The sequence below is a fragment of the Kwoniella newhampshirensis genome, chromosome 13, assembly GCF_039105145.1.
Source record: "Kwoniella newhampshirensis strain CBS 13917 chromosome 13, whole genome shotgun sequence".
Classification (NCBI taxonomy): domain Eukaryota; kingdom Fungi; phylum Basidiomycota; class Tremellomycetes; order Tremellales; family Cryptococcaceae; genus Kwoniella; species Kwoniella newhampshirensis.
The window spans coordinates 739,278-757,644 of NC_089966.1; the positions used below are offsets into that span (position 1 = coordinate 739,278).

General features: G+C 51.2%; 8 protein-coding genes across 8 annotated transcripts; 5 read left to right on the forward strand and 3 right to left on the reverse strand.

Annotated features, from left to right (window-relative positions):
- Positions 1 to 2,234: 2,234 nt before the first annotated feature.
- On the forward strand, positions 2,235 to 3,759 carry IAR55_006232 (uncharacterized protein; the record flags this gene model as incomplete). Its single annotated transcript, XM_066949317.1, has 3 exons — positions 2,235 to 2,406; positions 2,551 to 2,849; positions 2,917 to 3,759. 3 exons carry the CDS (start codon positions 2,235 to 2,237, stop codon positions 3,757 to 3,759), a joined length of 1,314 nt encoding a protein of 437 aa, XP_066800325.1.
- Positions 3,760 to 4,216: 457 nt separating this feature from the next.
- IAR55_006233 (uncharacterized protein) lies at positions 4,217 to 6,746 on the reverse strand (the record flags this gene model as incomplete). The annotated part of the gene is made up of 8 exons (XM_066949318.1): positions 4,217 to 5,188; positions 5,241 to 5,543; positions 5,598 to 5,726; positions 5,789 to 5,816; positions 5,872 to 6,069; positions 6,130 to 6,242; positions 6,307 to 6,671; positions 6,731 to 6,746. The coding sequence occupies 8 exons, from the start codon at positions 6,744 to 6,746 to the stop codon at positions 4,217 to 4,219; spliced, it is 2,124 nt and encodes a 707-aa protein (XP_066800326.1).
- Positions 6,747 to 7,108: 362 nt separating this feature from the next.
- Positions 7,109 to 9,324, forward strand: IAR55_006234 (uncharacterized protein; the record flags this gene model as incomplete). The annotated part of the gene is made up of 6 exons (XM_066949319.1): positions 7,109 to 7,817; positions 7,867 to 8,422; positions 8,485 to 8,776; positions 8,835 to 8,905; positions 8,965 to 9,191; positions 9,248 to 9,324. The coding sequence occupies 6 exons, from the start codon at positions 7,109 to 7,111 to the stop codon at positions 9,322 to 9,324; spliced, it is 1,932 nt and encodes a 643-aa protein (XP_066800327.1).
- A 347-nt stretch (positions 9,325 to 9,671) lies between these two features.
- Positions 9,672 to 11,256, forward strand: IAR55_006235 (uncharacterized protein; the record flags this gene model as incomplete). The annotated part of the gene is made up of 10 exons (XM_066949320.1): positions 9,672 to 9,689; positions 9,751 to 9,772; positions 9,843 to 9,896; positions 10,078 to 10,157; positions 10,230 to 10,314; positions 10,410 to 10,521; positions 10,608 to 10,768; positions 10,832 to 10,842; positions 10,911 to 10,943; positions 10,996 to 11,256. 10 exons carry the CDS (start codon positions 9,672 to 9,674, stop codon positions 11,254 to 11,256), a joined length of 837 nt encoding a protein of 278 aa, XP_066800328.1.
- An 86-nt stretch (positions 11,257 to 11,342) lies between these two features.
- On the reverse strand, positions 11,343 to 13,169 carry IAR55_006236 (peptide chain release factor 1; the record flags this gene model as incomplete). The annotated part of the gene is made up of 6 exons (XM_066949321.1): positions 11,343 to 11,501; positions 11,556 to 11,702; positions 11,765 to 11,950; positions 12,004 to 12,492; positions 12,559 to 12,663; positions 12,735 to 13,169. 6 exons carry the CDS (start codon positions 13,167 to 13,169, stop codon positions 11,343 to 11,345), a joined length of 1,521 nt encoding a protein of 506 aa, XP_066800329.1.
- A 202-nt stretch (positions 13,170 to 13,371) lies between these two features.
- Positions 13,372 to 14,306, forward strand: IAR55_006237 (uncharacterized protein; the record flags this gene model as incomplete). Its single annotated transcript, XM_066949322.1, has 4 exons — positions 13,372 to 13,438; positions 13,716 to 13,912; positions 13,968 to 14,036; positions 14,127 to 14,306. 4 exons carry the CDS (start codon positions 13,372 to 13,374, stop codon positions 14,304 to 14,306), a joined length of 513 nt encoding a protein of 170 aa, XP_066800330.1.
- A 370-nt stretch (positions 14,307 to 14,676) lies between these two features.
- IAR55_006238 (uncharacterized protein) lies at positions 14,677 to 15,391 on the forward strand (the record flags this gene model as incomplete). The annotated part of the gene is made up of 3 exons (XM_066949323.1): positions 14,677 to 15,012; positions 15,069 to 15,124; positions 15,181 to 15,391. 3 exons carry the CDS (start codon positions 14,677 to 14,679, stop codon positions 15,389 to 15,391), a joined length of 603 nt encoding a protein of 200 aa, XP_066800331.1.
- Positions 15,392 to 15,534: 143 nt separating this feature from the next.
- IAR55_006239 (uncharacterized protein) lies at positions 15,535 to 18,180 on the reverse strand (the record flags this gene model as incomplete). Its single annotated transcript, XM_066949324.1, has 4 exons — positions 15,535 to 15,603; positions 15,666 to 15,973; positions 16,026 to 16,236; positions 16,294 to 18,180. The coding sequence occupies 4 exons, from the start codon at positions 18,178 to 18,180 to the stop codon at positions 15,535 to 15,537; spliced, it is 2,475 nt and encodes an 824-aa protein (XP_066800332.1).
- Positions 18,181 to 18,367: the final 187 nt, after the last annotated feature.

The window sequence follows — 18,367 nt, forward strand, 5'->3', positions numbered from 1 at the left end:
GGACTATTGGTTGTTTTTCTCACCCACTCGTACTTTCGGTCACCACATACTGGATCAAGCAATCGCTTGTGCCCTCATGCTGTGGTGACGAAACACGACCTTGGCATTACTTGATCCATCTTACATGTTCCAAGTTCTCTTGGCCTTCTTGTCAAGCGAATGCTGCAACAACCCTAACGTACTGGAATCAAAAATTGACTTGTAATCCCGAAACCTCGTCATCAACGTCCTTGTCGGATGTATAAATCTGACAAATGAGCGAGAATCCCGCCGTAATCAGTTGGAGCGAGGGTCGGCTCGCAGCATCATTGCAGACCGGTTTCCTCGTTTAGGTGCTGAGATGTCGACACGCTTTCATGACCGTATGACGGCAGACAGGTGCGTCGGGGTTAGGAGGAGGGCAGTAGAAGCGGTTAAGCAGTATAGACATGCTTCGTAGTCGGCGTGATAGGGAGTTTTGTGTTGTGTGAGGGAATATGCCATACCATGCCTTGGCAGTTGAGTACGACGAGTGGTCTGGGTTTGGGGTTTGAGATCCCACCCACCCACCCCCTTGCATGAAAGCCGGTACTCTACGTCATCTTGCTAATGATTGTGGGTTTCGTTGGAGTGAGTTGGATTTGATAGCACGGGGTGTGCGGCATGTACACGTTTCTCGTCAACGATGTACTGCGCGAGTGGAAGATGTGGAGCCATCTGCACCCGTGCGCTAGTGGTCAGAGGTGACGATCTCAAGTAGATCGATCACACCCAAAACCGACCCACTACTGTAAGTTTGGTACTACAGGGGCGCGAGTCCGGGTGTAGAACGGAGGCGGTTCCCCTCACTAGCGTGATCGAAGCATACCGTATCATGTGGGAAAAAGACCTAACAAGCGGTTTCATGTCAAATCCCAGCCAGGTGCAAAGCATAACGGTATTTTGTAAATGATCTAAGAGCAGTAGCGTCCAAGCGAAGTCGCTCCGTCTTCACGGGATCTCAAGGTCTGCGTCGACCTAATTCAAAGAACCGCCCCGCGCATTGATGTGCCATGCTGCTGCGTGAAACCGGGATGGGATCCTGTGATCGCTTTGGATGATTCCCTCTAGCAGGAAATCAACTGGAACGGGGCTAAAAAAAGAAAATCGAGGGAAAAAAAACCCATACAGGACCCATACAGAGATCCCAACCCCTGTTTTGATCGGTTGTTCAGCATGGGTGAGAAGCGACCCACCACCCTGTCACAGGTATTATGTCGGGTCAATGAAACGGACGGATGGGGTTCGGTTGGTGAATCAAAAAAAAAACAATTGAATGGGTTTGAGACAGTACCCAACACCGATATTTTGGATTCGATTGGAATCATCCGTTCATCTCACTCCATTGACCCGATTCCGTCCATGCAGACACATCCCAGGTGCGAGACAATAGGATCCGATCATCATGCACCGATTCTGGGATTCTAGCAAAGCGAAGCATGTCAAAAGTAAACGTCAAGCCACGAGGCGTCTGCTTTTCGATTACCCTAGCTGGTCAGACCGACATGCTGCACACCACAAAGTCCGAAAGAACGTAAAAGAAAATACACCCATTTACGGCAAGTTACACACGCACACACGCAGGCACGAGGTCTACCACCGTTAGGTATACAGATCCGACCCTCGTGCGGGAGAATAAGCGAAGTCGATCTCCCACCTCCCCTGTCCGGTCAGACCGAGAAACACGGTGGGACACACGCACCAAATGCAGAGAAGCAGCAAATGACCACAACGGGTATCAGACCCCCCTGGATTCGGGGTACTCGGCCACTTGGGGGACACTTTGCCTCAAGGGAGAGTAAGTAACAGGGGGAGTTTGAGGGGGGGTGCGGTGGGACCTGAGATCGGATATCATCCATCCATCCATCCATCCATCCCATACATACGTACATCCCATGCGACCAACCAGCGTAGTGTCATTATAGTGATTCAAACGTTTATTTGGGTCCGGGGGGAGGGTTTCTTTTCATTGCTTTTGGTAGCACGCTACTACACCCCCGCTCAACCGCTCCAACTGCTCAGACGACCATGACCGTTAATTAGTTGACACCACACACACACACACACACACACACACTCTTACACCACTTTGTGGAGAGACACATTACATTATTGACGACACATCACACCCATCCTCTTCTTTCCATACAAACCATAACCTTCCCCCCTTCTCCTCTTCCTTTTTCTCTCTCATCAACAACAAACACAAGAACACAATGTCTCATTCTTCCACCGCCTCCTCCCTCCTACAACAACACAGACCCGAAGCACTCCTCCCTCAACTCCCAACAGATCCCTCGGTCGCACTCACCCACGCGCAGGCGCAATGGTTGGAGCAGCACGAGCAGACGCAACAGGAGCTTTGTCGATCTAAAGGCAGCGATACTCGTGAGTCACCCATCCCCGGAAGGAAACCCCAAGGAAGCCTTTCAGACATGTCATCCTCGAAATCGAGCTGTTGCTGATCGTGTGTCCTTTCCTCGTCCCATTCCTCTTCATCTCCTTTGGATACGTTCGCCCCCGCACCAAAAGGTCTTGCTGGGAGCAACGAGTCCCGTTACGGATCTTCCTCGTCTCACCCTTCTTCCCAATCTGCAGGTGCTTCCTCTTCGGGCTTCAACTCGACCCTCTTGCAACCCGTCGCATCCACCTCGAGCGGTCTGAATTACCTCAACACCGAGCCTACCGCTTGTGGATCGACCGAACATGCGATCGCCGACTCCCCCTCGCCGCTCTCGGACTGCTCTGACAATATCCAGAACTGCGCCAACATCCTTGCCACCGTGCAGGTCCGTGCAATCGGAGAGGCGATGATCAAGGGAAAGTGGCAGGTGAGTCAGATAGTCCTTGACCTCGACTCTCGCTGTCAAAGTATCTGACAATCCTTGTATCACACAGCCTGACGAGGACTCTGCCCTCTGCACGTTCCCACTCTGCACCGCCAACTTTGCTCAACCCACCTACTTCTTCCTCGGTCCTCGACGCCACCACTGTCGACTCTGCGGTCAACTGTTCTGTTCCGCCCATTCTTCCCAACGCGCTGCGCTCATTCACACCGACGGCTCTGGCAAACGATCCATCGGCAACGACAGAGTCTGCGATCTGTGTCTTCCCAGACCTGACACCGAGAGCGACATCCTCCCCCGCTCATCAGCCCACCACTCGAGGCGAAACAGCTCGGGCACCGAGAGCGAGGCCGATCTCGTCACTCCTTATTCTGACGACGGTCACTCCCTCTCTGGAAGCATGCTTCTACGAGCATCATCTCGAGTCACTCTCGACAGGAACACTCCCAGAGACGCCACTGCCCGCTTGGGCGATGACGCTCAACTCGCACCTATCGAAGCATGGATGGATCGATCTGGAATCCTTTCCCTTTACCCGCTCGCTGTCAACCCATCTCATTCTCGAACCCGTCGCTCTATCTCCCCCGCACCTTCCGTCGCACCCCTCTTCGCGCCTTCGATTCGCGCTCGACGAACCGCCAAAGAGAAGGAACTGGAACGGCTCACCCTCCGTCAGAGGAGGATGGGCCAGGAGAGCGAGTTTTGGTTGCCCGGTAAATGGGGTTACAAGCGAGAAGACTTTGATCCTACCTTCCTGAAGGACGGAGAGGAAGATGAGGACCAGATCGAGAAGGAGGTCGGAGGTGTCGTCGAAGACGGACCGATCAGATTCAGAACCGGAGTCAGGAAAGTCATCACTACGCCCGGAGCGACACCCATGCCTGCCAGAGCGTAAGAGGGCATCACATATCACATCATGACGAACGACCAACCAGATCAGAGCGATGATACATAGAAAGACAGACGAGCGCAGGCGGCAGAAACATTCACAGTTGTATATAATGGGTTTTCACTCGTCACCATCATAATCTCATTCACCGTGTACATCATTTTGATCTTCTCCATTCCATCACATCATCGACTCCTGTTGTTCATAGACGTACAACCCCTGATTTCTTGTGCATATAATTTCTGATACTACCATTCTTGTAAATTCGTATCATATGAGATAGATGATCCCCATCGCTATCGCTCAGACGTATGACCTGGTGAATCACATCTGACATGCAATGCATTGATGGCTACTACGCACAACAGTACCGATATGTACAGCCACAAACAACAACGACGAGATTCCTTCTCTCGACAGATGACGCAAAATGACTGTCCGCGATAACGACGCAAATAACAATCTACTCCACCTCCCCGTTGATGGTCCCCACACTATCACTTGCGACCAAAGCCAGCATCTGTCTATCTCTGCTCATCAAGGCTCTGATACGCTCCTTCTCCTCCGAACCCAAAGAGAACCGCGACTGTTTTCGTGCAAGGGAACCGCCGAATACGGATTCAGCTCCATTCTCGCAACTCGGTTCCAGCTTGACATCTTTCGTCACTGGCTCGTCATGAGACATGTCATGCTCCAGTTTGATACTGAGTTGGGCGGGATCTGGAACGAGGTACGATCTTTTTGATTCCAGCGATGATTCCGGAGTCGTCGGTCGTTGACGCTTTCTTCGTGTTCGGACGTACGACTCCTCTTCGTCATCGGTGTCGTAATCACCACCACCTGATGGGTTCAACATGTGTCGTGACGTTTGACTGGTCATCCTGTTTTCTAACTTTGATCCTGACGACGATATCGCTTGCTGGAATCGGGATCTCATCTCCGCGTCCGATCCCCCCGGTACCTCTCCGCAAACCATATCCATGATTTCCGCCGGTCCTAACCGCGGTAACCCACCCGCCCTCGCCATTTGGTCTTTCGCGGTCGCACTCCTCTTCGCACTCTGTTTCTGATCTTCGAGCGCTGTACCGAGTTGTACGAGTTCAGGCAGATGATCGTCACGCTTGGGCATGTACCTGTCTCTTTCGGCCAAACTTTTCTCCACGTCGGGAGCCAGATCCAGGCCAGCTTCACGCATGATGTTGAGACGCTTGACGAATCCGGGACCGAATTTCTGGTTGAGATACAGGTCGCGTTCGCGTATCATCCCATCGTAGGAGCGCTTCGCCATGCAGTCTTCCAAGAGGTCCGGCAGCAAGAAGTAATCAAGTCCTTTAGTGTGGGGTGCGACAGTATTAGGGGTGACAGCTAGCGGTTTGAACAGCCTGACTATGTTCTGTAACTCCGGTAGTGTGCTATGACGCGCGAGTGGTACGTCCTGAACCTCACCGGTCAGCGCAGATCAGTGTGCTACTACCGATATCACTCACTATATTGTAAGGCCAAGGTCCTTCCCCGCACGCTGCTTTGCCCAGAGATTCAAGAAATGCTTCATGCTGGATCGCCCAAGACGCTTGCTTTACTTCAACCATGTTCACATGTACTATCCGCTTGTCGAGGTTGTATACCGGCTGCCGGTTCCCTCTCTCGAATCTTCGACAATTCTTGCATTTTGCAAACCGTTCGCATGCATGAAAGCGAGTAGCATCCGGATCCGAAGTGGTGCAACGTAACAAGAAAGGATCGGTCTCCATTGCTGTGTAAATGCTCTGCTTATATCTGTCCACGTGAACCTGCAGAGGGTGAGAAAGCGTCAAACACTTGGAGCACGTACACGTATCACTCACAAATTGATTGAAATGCCGAGCCACGGATTGAATAACGTGTTCCCATCCAAAGCACCAGGTATTGAGGAAAAATATAGTATCGTTAGGATAAAGGCTCATCTGTTCCACTAGGTCTTGCAACACCGGTTCCTACATTATTTCGATCAGCTAGCACCGAATACACGGCTGTCTAAAATGACAGCTTATTTCACCCTATCCGGCATATCGCCTGTTCCGAGCCTACTTTGTCGTCAGCATCAAGCTCGCTTCACTGCGCAACGAAGCTTGAGCTTACACAGCAGCCGTATCAAGATATATCCTATTCATGATCCTTCGACCCGCTCCGACTTTCCCAGCCTGATCATCATATGTTGACACCGGGACGAGATACTCTTGTACTGCAGGATTTCTTCCCAAGCTCTGCAACATTTGGCTATCCGCTCGGACGTCGCCCGTATGCAATACTGCCGTGTCTTGTGAGGCGACAAGAAACCTGTATCCAACGACGGTCATCAGATGACCATGGAATGAGTAAGACAACAGCTGTACCCACATTGCTGAACCGGGACAATGATTCGCATCGAGAAGTGTGATCGTGACTTTTTGTGGCTGGCCATGTTCGTAGCCTATCTCGAACTCTTTTGGATGTCCATAAGGTATCGCCTCCTAACGATAAGATGGGAGTGTCAGCTTGATGACTTTTGATGATGCGCGTAAACTAGGAGCTCACAATCCGATCTACCAGCCTGGCGTCTCTCCCTTTCCCTTCCATTCGGGCTTTCAGACCTCCGAACCGTACTCTCCTCCTTTCTCTCAACCCTTCTTCCATATAAGCTCTCTCCACTTCCGGTTCCAACCTCAACAGCATCCGTTTCGTATCGGGAGTGCAGATGATTTTCCCCGTGAAATCCTCGGTGAGACCGATCAGATGATCCGAGTGGACATGGGTGAGCAGGAAGAGCTGAGCATTAGGGGCTGGTCGTAACGGAAAGGGATGGGTCGAGGAAGAAGGAAGGGATGGTATACACCACGGTGTGGAGGGAGAGGGTATGAAGGCGTCCACTCGAATCTGAGGAAACTCGAGCAGGTGACCATCTGGTCATCGCATGTAAGGTTTTTTTCCTCGCGCCGTGCTGGATTGCGATGGGACCTACTGTATATGCCTGCCATGACTGGCAAATGTCATGTCTACACAGCAGCAGCGATGAGAGAGGAGCGTTTTGATCAGAGATCGAAGATGAACCGGTTGACTGGGTGGTTGATCAAAAGTGGAGGTGGGGCATGGAGTGGCGACAACAACTAACAGAGTGCCACATCCGACCATTCACCGTCATTTCCCGATGCCACACGCGTCGAGCCATTCCAACCAGGTATTTGAGTTGGCAGTGGTAGTAACTCGAGTAGCAATGGTAGATAGCAGCGACCCAGGCATTGTTCTACTCACAACGACTTGATTCGCACACATACCATCTTTCTGTAGGGTCGGTATTCACTCACATCCCATCCCATCACATCGGCATCGATCACACGCCATGCCCAATCCCAAGGGCGTCTCGACAAGGACAAGGGTCCTCGCCCTTGCTGGTGGTGCCGTCGTCCTGCTCTTCGTCCTTCACTTCTTCACACCTGGAGGTAACAAGCTTCTCGCCCATACCCACAAATGGACGACAGCCTCATCATCCGTCATCCGGTCCAAGTTCCTGCGAGCTAAAGCACAAGCTCCCAGACCGCCGATCCATCATCCCATCCCGAAGCTCATGGCGGATGCCGAAGACGAGTTCGATCACAAGATCCGGAGACAGAGCAAGACTCTCGCGGAGGCTGTCGCAGAGTACAGGAAGAGATACAACAAGGATCCACCCAAAGGGTTCGACGAATGGTTCGCTTTTGCGAAAGAACATGGAACGATCATCATCGATGAGTACGATCAGTTGGATAGGGATCTCAGACCGTTCTGGTTGTTCTCGGGAGAAGAGTTGAGGAGGAGATGTATCCAAGTTGGATTCTTACCTTCGGTCGATCTGGTCAGAGTGGAGAAGGGTCAGACAAGAACGATAGACGTATCAAAGGGATTCGACGACTCGGAAGTGGGAGCAAGAGCAAAAGGTTTCAGAGTCATGTTGGAAAAGTTCCAAGATAAATTACCGGACATGGACTTCCCTATCAACGAAAAGGCAGAAGGTCGTATCTTGGTACCGTGGGAGGAGAACTTGTACTCAAACTTGACGGCTGATTCTTCATGTGAGTCAGCTAGCCAAGCCTGGAAAAAGAGTAACCTGACGTCTCGCAGTGGGTATCGAGCATGTGCTTGGAGGAGAATTTATTCCTGATTGGAGAGGAGACGGAAACGTTTGGGAGGCCTATCGACGTACTTGCGACCCCTCATCTCAAGCTCGTCGTCTGTTTGGCTCCCTACGTGCTCAGCTCAAGGAGGGTCAAGCTCCTATCTCTCGTCTCGCCGATGCCGGTGTCACATCCGATGCAGTCTCGGAAGACTTTTACTTCCCCGCCAACGTCGACGACAAATATGACTTCTGCTCTCACCCATGGGCCCACTACAATCAAGGTCACTTCTTCTCGGATTGGCGAACAATTCACGCTTTGTACCCCATGTTCTCGCCTGCGAAGGGTGTTGGATACTCGGATATTCTTATTCCCAGTCATTACTACTTCTCTTCGACCAAGCGATATACCTATGGTTGGGATCCCGTCAACATGGTCATCAAGGATGTGGATGACATGGAGACGCCCTGGGAGGAGAAGAGCGACGATATCTTCTGGCGAGGTGCCACCACCGGTGGTGGTAGTAGTCCTCCCGGTTTCCTTGCTCAGTATCAGCGTCATAGGTGAGCTACGCCTCCATGGATCGCATAGCGGACTGTAGCTAACCACGATGGAAAACACGCAGGCTCATCAAGATGACCTCGGACACTTCAGAAGTCAACAAGACAGTCGTTTTTGCTGACCCTCCTGGAACCAACAACTTTGTGTCCGCCGCCGTACCCATCGGTCAACTCAACGCCGATATCATGGATGTCGCGTTCACCAAAGCTGTCGGATGTACCCAATATCCCGGCGGATGTGACGGGATGAGAAAAGATCATCGATTTGCCGATGCGGTTCCTCTTGGTGAAAACTGGCGTCACAAGTATCTCATCGATATCGACGGTATGGGTTACTCAGCTCGTCTTTTCGCTTTGGTGAGTTTCCACGAGCGTGATATGAAAGGAGGCACTGCGTGGCTGACGCAAGATGCAGCTGAAATCAGAGAGTGCCGTACTCAAGTCCACAGTCTACACTGAGTTCATGTCGGAGTGGTTACAACCCTGGTAAGTAAAAGCCAGTGTGCTCCGAGAACTGCAGTTAACATTTGCATCGATCACTCTAGGCTCCACTATATCCCAATCTCCCAGCTTTACCAGGAAATCTACAACGTCCATGCGTACTTCTCTGGTCCCACCAAGTCGATGCTTGCCGCTTCTAACGCCACTCGAGGAACCTTCCAGTCGGCAGGATTGACCACACGCAAGCTTGATGGTGACGCGGACCTGAGAAAGATTGCCAAAGCTGGCAGGGATTGGATGTTCACAATTGGACGAAAGATCGATATGGAGAGTGAGTGATAGCTGCAAGCATGATACACCTGCGCCATATTGATATATGTTCTCCAGTCTACGTGTACAGATTATGTCTTGAATGGGCGAGACTGACCTCGGACGACAGAGAGGCGATGTCTTACAAGGATTAGATCTTGGGTGATCATCATTGGGATTTCTTATAAGTGAGGGTGATCATGCTGGGGCGAGGCACAGTCGGCGAGGTATTTGGGACAATAGCGGGGCTTTTGACATTGCATGAGATTCGTACAACTCTTTCCATCTTTACTCTTTTGCTTGTAGACTCTATGCACAACGGTATCATCTCAGTGCGAGTCGAGTAGATTGTGAATTCAGGGCCAAGCGGATTGAAATGTTAACGACACCCACACAACGTAGATTAACCGGTCACTAACTCTTTCTTTTTCTTTTCCAGTCTGCGTCGTCTGATCTCGTATTCCTGATCTCGTCTATACATTCAAGCTTCATCACTACCAACATGCTCACCATCACCGTCGTAAGTAAGATCTCGCAATCGTAAAATGTCCAGTACGCTGAGCATCTATCGGTGAATCAAGGTCCGACATGGAGAGTCCACAGGTACGTCAATCGATCGATGATCGCCGATCGCATCGTACTCGAGAACTGATTTCTTGGATGCGGGTGACAGATAACCTTAAACCGTTATGGGCAGGATGGTCCGATGCACCTCTATCAGTACATGGTGAGTGGGCGATCTTACTCTCTCCCTCCTATCGCTACGATCTTCCTCTCAAGTGAAGCTAAGCTGATTCCCATTTGCTTCGATTTGCTGCTGTAAGGAATGAACGTATGTCTCGCCTTCCGAATGCCACCAAAGGTCTTTTGTCGCTGACGATCGTTCCTGGTCGGTATATCTTAGCAAGCGAAAGCTTTGGGAGAATCATTAAAGAGTACGAAATTCGATGCGATCTTCGCTTCAGACTTGTTGAGAGCGAACTGGACAGTATGTCCATCTGTTGATCTGTTATCAAGGAGCTCGCCCAAGCTGATATAATGATGATACCTGCTTGAACAGGCTCAACAGATCTATCGGAATCAAGCTGAACCGAAACCCGCTTTCTCGACCTCTGATCTTTTGAGAGAACAGAACTTTGGAGATGGTGCGTGTTCCCTCACGATGAGCTTGTCAGCCCTGCGAAACGACAAGAAATGTGAAACAATGGAGATACTGACTCGTACCTTGCGATGTTGGTAGCCGAGCACAAACCATTTGGAGAAAAGGGAGGATGGCAACGACAACCTGGAAGAGTATTCAAGTTCCCTGCTGGAGAAAGTCTCGATGACGTCCGAAGAAGAGCAAATGAAGCGTGAGTTGAACCTCCGTTCCTGCTCCCTGCATATCGCATATTGGTGGTGTGATATGCTGATACTGGTAGATTGGTCGCGTTTCCAGTATAAGACTGTTCATCGAACCTGCTCTGAAAGAATGTCATGGTCAACCGCCGAGTTGTCGACATCTCGTGGTTGTTGCTCATGGGATATTCAACGCGGAGTTCTTGGGCGCCTTGTTGGCGAGGAGGAAGACGGCTCAACCACTGGAATGGAATTACAGAGGTAAGTTGAATCGGTGGTGTCCAGTGTTGGTCGGTGGCGCTGACAATCCCAATCCCCATCTAGGAATGACAAATGTATGTGACAGACCCTTCCTCGGATAACTGAAAGATGCTGCTACGACAGTCGCTGACATCACTTGCAGACTGGATGGACCAGAGCTGAAGTCGGATACGCCGTATGTATCCTCTCTCAAGGGTCCCTTTGGAGTTCACTGATCATGAAAGCAGGACGAAACCAACTCCACCGTCCCAGCGAATCTCACCACTCACCCGTTGGGACCCGTCTCACCCTCTTCGTCTCCAGCCGCACCTCCCCTCGATCAGCCCGTTGACAAATCGCTCTCTCCTCTTTACATCCGTGTCATCTGCACCGACATCACCACTCATCTCGATGGAGTGTATCGTCAAAAGGGTGGAATAGGCAGTCAGGGATACGATGAGAAGCAAGGCGATATCCGGAAGTTCTTCGGAGGAGGGGACACATCATAGCATGGTAGATGAGTAACGATGAAAGATGCGAAGATATATGCATGTCCGGTCCTATGCTTTGCTATGAGTGGTGCTTATGTTGCATGTTAATAATCTATGTCTTCTTCTCCTTGTAGTAGACTTTCTAGTCGTCGTTCCATGAGATCTTTCTTCATCATCGTGATAACATCTTCCAACCCATCTCCGTCGAGGACGTTCTGTAATCCGATGATGCTGAACCCAAAACGGTGATCGGTCAATCGGTCCTGCACATGTCGATAGTCAGCTTGAGTCCTATCGTAATCGATATGCCAGCTGACCTGATTGAAGTTGTACGTTCGGATCTTGTCACTTCGATCCGCCCCCTTGACCTGACTCCTTCTACTCGCTCGTCGAGCTTCCACGTCCTCGTTATGTTTCTTCTCAGAAAGTCTAGCTCGGAGAATATCCCACGCCCACGCTCGGTTCTTTCCATCATGGGCGGGTCAGTCGTTGATGGAGGATGAAGATAATTGAAGATTGTGCTCACCTGATGCTGACTTCGAGAATCTTGCATCGAGACAGTGATACCGGTTGGAATATGAGTCAGCCGAACGGCCGACTCGGTACGGTTCACATGTTGTCCGCCTGCTCCTCGTGCTCGCATCACATCGATCTTGACGTCCTTCGGATCTACTAACGGCGCATCTTCGGTATCTGGATAGATCGGTAGGACCTGTATTTCGTGATCAGGCAGTGGGATGATTCATGCGCCCGGTCTGTACTCACCACGACGGCAACAGTACTAGTATGTATTCTCCCCAAGGTTTCATTTGGCGGGATCCTCTGTACCCTGTGTACGCCCTTTTCCCACTGTAACAATCCATAGACCTCGTTCGCGCCTTCACTCTCATCGCCACCGCCCCATGGAGAAGGCTCAAACTTGATTGTCAACTCTCTTATTCCCCCACCACCTTTCCCACCTGTCCCGTCGACCCTACTGATCTCTTCCGTCTTCCATCCTTTCTTCTCCGCAAAACGGATATACATCCGAGCGATGCTCTCGGTACACAACGCCGATTCGATACCGCCGACTCCGGCATTGATGGACATCATCGCGGGTAAGGAGGCAGTAGGTGAGGGGGGAAGGAGTAGCCGAGGTAAAGAACTGGTGATCAATTCGTCGAGATTGGAACGGAGATCTTGGTGTTCGGCTGCGAACATCTCGCGAAGGGTAGGATCGGGGTCATTGAGATGAGGTTGCATGTCGATGATGGACTGATAACAAGGTCAGGTGATGTCCTTTTCTCTGCAGTGAGCTGAGGGAACGAGAGATTCACTCACCTTTCTCATCTCCAGATATTTGTCCCAGGCATCGGCAAGGGGAGCAAGCTCTTTCTGCACTTTGGCTCGAGCTATCTGAGCTTGAACGTCGGTAGCATCTGGTTCCTAAACAGTCCCACCGATCACAACTGTCAGCTACATCACGTCAGGTCGACGATCTGGTCACGGCAACCGACTTCGCTGATGGTCTTCCGATAAACTTCCACTCTAGCTTTGGCGGTCGCCAGCAATTTCGCTTGTCCTTCTTCCGTCTCCGTACACCATTCAGCTTTTTCTCCTGTCCTCGTACTACAGTTCCTGCGTGAGACTCGACTTGGTCCAAAGGGGCCTGATTGACCGAGCTGGGTGCGGGACTGGCTTATGATCGGTCGAGATTGAAAAGTGGAAAATCCAGGTTGAAATTTCGAACAACCACATGTACAGCTGAGGACGGGCGCCTGAGGTCGACGCAAGTATGTGGTCGCTCTACTGCTGAGCCGGGCGACATGCCGCGCTCGTGTGGGTACCAGCATGCGTCTATGTCGATGATTAAATTGCACAGATACTGTAGGAATATGACTGAAACCTCGGAAGCCATAGCTTGGAATGAGAGGTGCTGGACGAGAGATCATCCGAAAACTCGAGTCACGTGTATACGGATCCTTCGAGCTGGAACAATGAACGATCCGACCTCCCTGTTGTGGCCAGTAGTTGTCTTGACTTGCATGAGATTCATCGTGCTTGCATAGGGGCAAGATACAATCCCTTCTGAAGCATCTCTTGTCGCTCGAAGTCGTGAAGGGTGCTTTGATCGATCTGGGGACCAATGACGACATGCCACCGATCCCCCCTCCCTCCTTGTTACAGGTCGGTCAAGGCGCAGCGCGCAACACAAGGCTATGTGTGTGTGTCATGATGGCGTGTACGTCGTGTCTGCCGGGACTGACGCAATGATGTGTGACTGACGTCAAGTCTGTCACTTGTCGATCAGAGAGGTCGGTGACACAATCAGGGGCGATATGTAGCAGACAGCCTCCAATGCTTCCTCGAGCGTTGCCTTGACTTACTGATCTCGTTGCTCCGTCCACTGTTGTCTTACTTCATCCATCGTATCCCTCGGAGGCTTCAGCAAGCAGTCACCACCATGGTCTCATAGCTCATCCTCATATTCCTTCCAGATTTGAGACAAGCAACCAGTCTCCCAAGCGACAACTCAACAGTCTATTTCTCAGAAATGCATTCAGCGCTCTCGCAAGCTGGTCTGAACAGTCTATGGATAGCGTTCCAAGGCGCCAACACCACTGAGAGCGGTCTTGCCCTGATCAATGGACTCTTCTCAGATGATAAATTCACGATCTACGCTCCCGTCGATGCGGTGAGTGTCGACTAGGGTGACTGGTGTGGTCGTCAATGGCCGGATGGTATTGCAGGCATGGCAGAACAGCGGATCAACCAATCCGCTAGCCAACGGTGATCTCTTATCTCTCCTCTCGTTCCATGCAAGTCAAGGTTGTTCGTTACCTCGTTTACTTGAAGGGTGATCAAGTTGGCTGATTACCATGAAATGACCCATCAATCGCGTATGCCAGATCGTCAAAGCCACCCTGAAATCATCAACAGACATCACACCCTTTCGTCACCACACAGTCGCCTTCACCGAACTCTGTTCTCCCACCGTCGATCTCCCCGACGACCAAACTCAGGTCATCGTCCTTCAGCTTGCAGAGAGTGTGACTACAGGAGAAAGTCCGGACGAAAGGACGATTTGATCAGGGGGGATAATTGGAATGCGACCAGTTCTGGGGCACAGTTTAGTCATGAGAATCTCTATCTCCAGCCTATAGACAAGGCGAGTGAGAACCCTTGTCCCTGCATACGAGGCAAATTTTGCTGACCTTTGTGCGTATCTATTGGTCCTTGCAGTGGTATGTCTCTCACTACTTACATAGTCAGCATCGAGGAGAAAGATCAGCTGAAGTTTTCTTCAATAGCCATCATCACTCCTGAAAACTCTCTCTCAATCAGGTTTAGCTCCCGCCGCCAATCTCGGCGCTACCTCCGCCAGCGACCCGATCTCCATGTTGGGACTCGACGATACCGTGTCGACTTGTCATGGTTGTACAATCTTCATCCCTGTCAATGGCGCGTTCAGCAATACCACAGCCACCGGAAGTTTTTCCACGTTCAATACGACCCTCCAGACTTCTGTGCTCCACAATCACGTGTGTAGGACTGAAAGACTGTCCACTGATCTGTAACGTTATCGCTGATGACTTGCGCGATCAATGGGACAAATATATCATAAACGGGACTGTGGTCTGTTCACCGACTCTCCATACAGGCTCCGTCTACGTCACAGCTGCAGGGCAGCCTCTCACGTATCTGACAGACGGTCACAATCCGTTTGTCCAAGTGGGCCGTTATCGCGCTTCGATCTTACGTGCCGATGTCCCGCTATCGAACGGTGTAGTTCACGTGATTATATCTGTTATCAGCTTCAAGATAGATTCACTGATGTCAATATTATACAGCTCATCGATACGCTCATGGTCGAGACAAACGACAACTCCCAACGAGCCACTGAAGCGCGAGTCGATCACACGTCATCCAGACACGGTCAACGCTGATCATCAAAACAAACAGGGTATCGTCCGCCTCATCCGCAGCTGGGAGTAGGACAACGACTACCAATATGACTGGTATCGGAAGCTCCACTTCAGTTGCCACTGCCTCTGCCACCGGTACGGCGACCGTCACGCCAGCTGCGATTGACGGAAGTCATACCCGGCTTGTCCACGCGCAGGGAGCCCTTCTGTCCCTTTTGACTTCCTTCCTGTGCACCTTGGCACTATGATCCTCATCAATTTATTGTGCTGCTATTTCAAGTATCCTCAATCGTAGAGAGTCTGGCGTGATGATTTTTCCATCCATACATACTGTGATCTGACTCGGCATCGAAATGCATATGGGATGTAGCAAAGAACCCGGACCGACCGCTTAATCGGTACTCCTGTCGTGCTCCAACCGTCCTGAGCGTTCCACCAGGTCCTCCAGCCATCTGAATTCCTATCGATGAGAATCACCCGTCAGCCAGGAGATTGGGAGCCTTTTAGGACACTACCGCTCACTCTGTTTTGTAGGCCTATTCTGTCCATCCAGTCTGTTACCTGATCGACATCTTTGTGATTCTCAGGTAACGGCTTTTGTTTCAACCTGACCAAACGAGCTTGGGTAGCCGCCCGTCGCTTCTCCCGGTCTTGTTTCCGCTCTCGGACTTCCTCAGGATCGCTTTCTGGGTCATCTTCCGAAGATGACAGCTCGGAGTCGCTCGGCACCGGCTTATACTTTGCTCGAAGCAAATCGCGATAGTGCTTCCTGATTCTGAAGTGGATTCGATCCTCCCAATGCGATATCTCGTGGAAGACTTCGGCACGCGCTTTGCAGAATTTGCCTGTCATGTCAGCTTGGCTCAGCCGATTCGAACTCACCCATCAACAACGACCGAGGCAATTTTGTCGGTTTGATACTGGATGCTGCGCTGCTTTGGGAATCACTCGACTCTTCTTCCGAGGAGGAAACAAGCGGTTCGTGTCTGTCTCGATCATAAGGATAGCCGGTCAAGGACACCCTGAATTTGCTCAGACGACCACCCATGTGACATGCGTCGCAACCTGGCTCTGGAAAGTCGAGCTCCTCAACCTGCGACGTTGTCACGTGTCAATTTGCCTGCCAGATACACAACACAGCACCACTGACCTCGAAATTTGGATATTTTTGGAGTGCAGCTACCAAGTTGCTACGCCACACCTGGCTTCGCACACGGAAATTGTTATAACCCTCCATCCGCCTGCGAAGGTCCTGCAGTTGCGGCATGAAGTAATCTGCGTTTGCTCCTTTCAACGGGAGAATAGAGGGACCTTTCACGACCAATAAAACGAGGTAATGGAAAACGACCTTGAACTTGAATTCTGGAGTTTGAGCAGAGTCGAGGGAGAACATGTGAGGTAATTGGACTTGGCCAGCCTTGCCATCGTCTTCCACAATGAATTCCCCGGAACCTGACGAGCCGATTGAATGGGGCGCACTGTCGCTAGTATACGTCTTCCCGCTGGCGCCTGAGTCTGACGATTCGCTTGACGATTCCACGATGCCAAGTCGCTGATTCTTGAGCTTTCTGATTTTCCGTTGGAAAGCTGTCTCTTTCTTCTCCCGAAGTCGAGTCTTGCTCTTGAACCGTTCAGGTTCATCCATTTTGAGATCTTCCAAGACATCCTCTTCGTCCTCTGTATCCGCGCCAGCAGCGTCTGGATCACGAATCTTCTTCTTTTTCTTCAACTTTCCTTGCTTTCTGTTTTTCCCCTGTCGGTCCCGCGCAGTTGACTTTTCGGCGGGAAGTCTGCTTCGTGCGATCGGCTTGGTACGAGGTTTCGCAATGATGGGTTCCGAATCCTCGCCTTCACTGCTCGAAACGACCTTCGGTCTCTGTCTCTTTTTTCCTTTGCACTTACTCGGTATGATCACTTCTACTGACGAGGATGCAGGTTGCTTTGCCTTGTTAGAATGCGCAGATGTCACTCTCTCCATTTGACGATCATTTTCATCCTTATCCGTCACAATGGCAAGATCGTCATCCGATAATACAATATCCCCATGACCTTGTGGCACCACGTCTTCCGTTATGGGATCGAGACGAGACTTCGCAGCCTGAGCAGAGACCGTTCGTTCGACCGGGCGTTCTGCTGAAGGGGCGGGTTTGAAATCTTCGAGGGTCCAGACCTTGTAAGCCGACAGATCGGCGGGGGACATGCTTCTGATTTCTACCTCGACCACGCTCGGTGTTCTGCGAAATGCAAGCGGCCGAGGTCGGGTGGAAGTCTTGGTAGGTCGTTGACGTCGAGCAGTGGTCATCACTTGTTTAGGATATTGGGAAGTGGGCGGGGTGGGTATAGCGATGATTTCGTCATCTGTCTGAGTATTCCGCAGAGTACGCCGTGAGATTCGCCCTTCGGTCGAGGTAACAGGTACGATACTTGGTGAGCGATTGCCTGTTCGACGTGCCGTAGCCTTGGGGGAAGGGAAGGTAGTGATCTCCTCGTCGACCTTGTCGTCTTCCACTCTCTGCTTTCTCTCTTCCTCCAATGCCTTCCGAATGTCGCGCGCTGTAGTGATGCTGCTTCTACTTTTGGCGTCGTAATCAGGCGATGTCCTATCCCTTGTGGACTCATTCAGCGAAATAGATATCTCGTCGGCATCTTCGTCCGTCGCGTCCCCTTCGTCCCGGCGAAGTCGACGAAATTGACAATCTTGTGCGTTCTTCGCTTTCTCGGGTGACGGTCGCCTTCGGGAACTCCTCTTCCGAGAATCGACGTCCTCTATCTCCTCCTCCTCCTCCTCCTCTTCGTTATCTGAATCATACACCGTCCTTTTCAAACTCCGCCGCGCGCTCATGGGCAGCTCGACGACCATCCGCTTCCGAGGTGACAACTTGATATTGGCCATCCCATCTGAGCCTTCACTATCCGAATCTGATCGGTGTTGGAAAAGGGGAGCTCGAGACTGAGTCGGACGAGGTCGCGACGGACCTGGAGCCGTGTCATCAACCGGGTCGAAATGGGAGAAGAGGGTTGTTTGTCTTGACGGCATCTTGAAGGGGGAGTATCACGTTAGGTTGTTGTCTTGGTCATTGGATAGGCTCGACCAGCTCTTGTAGATGTTGGGATCCCCGAAGCAGAAGTACTGCTCCACCACAGAGGGAGATGTATCAGTTATACGCTGTGGTCGCAGGTGAGAACAACAAGGTAGGATGAAAAGATGCTGCTAATTTATGGAG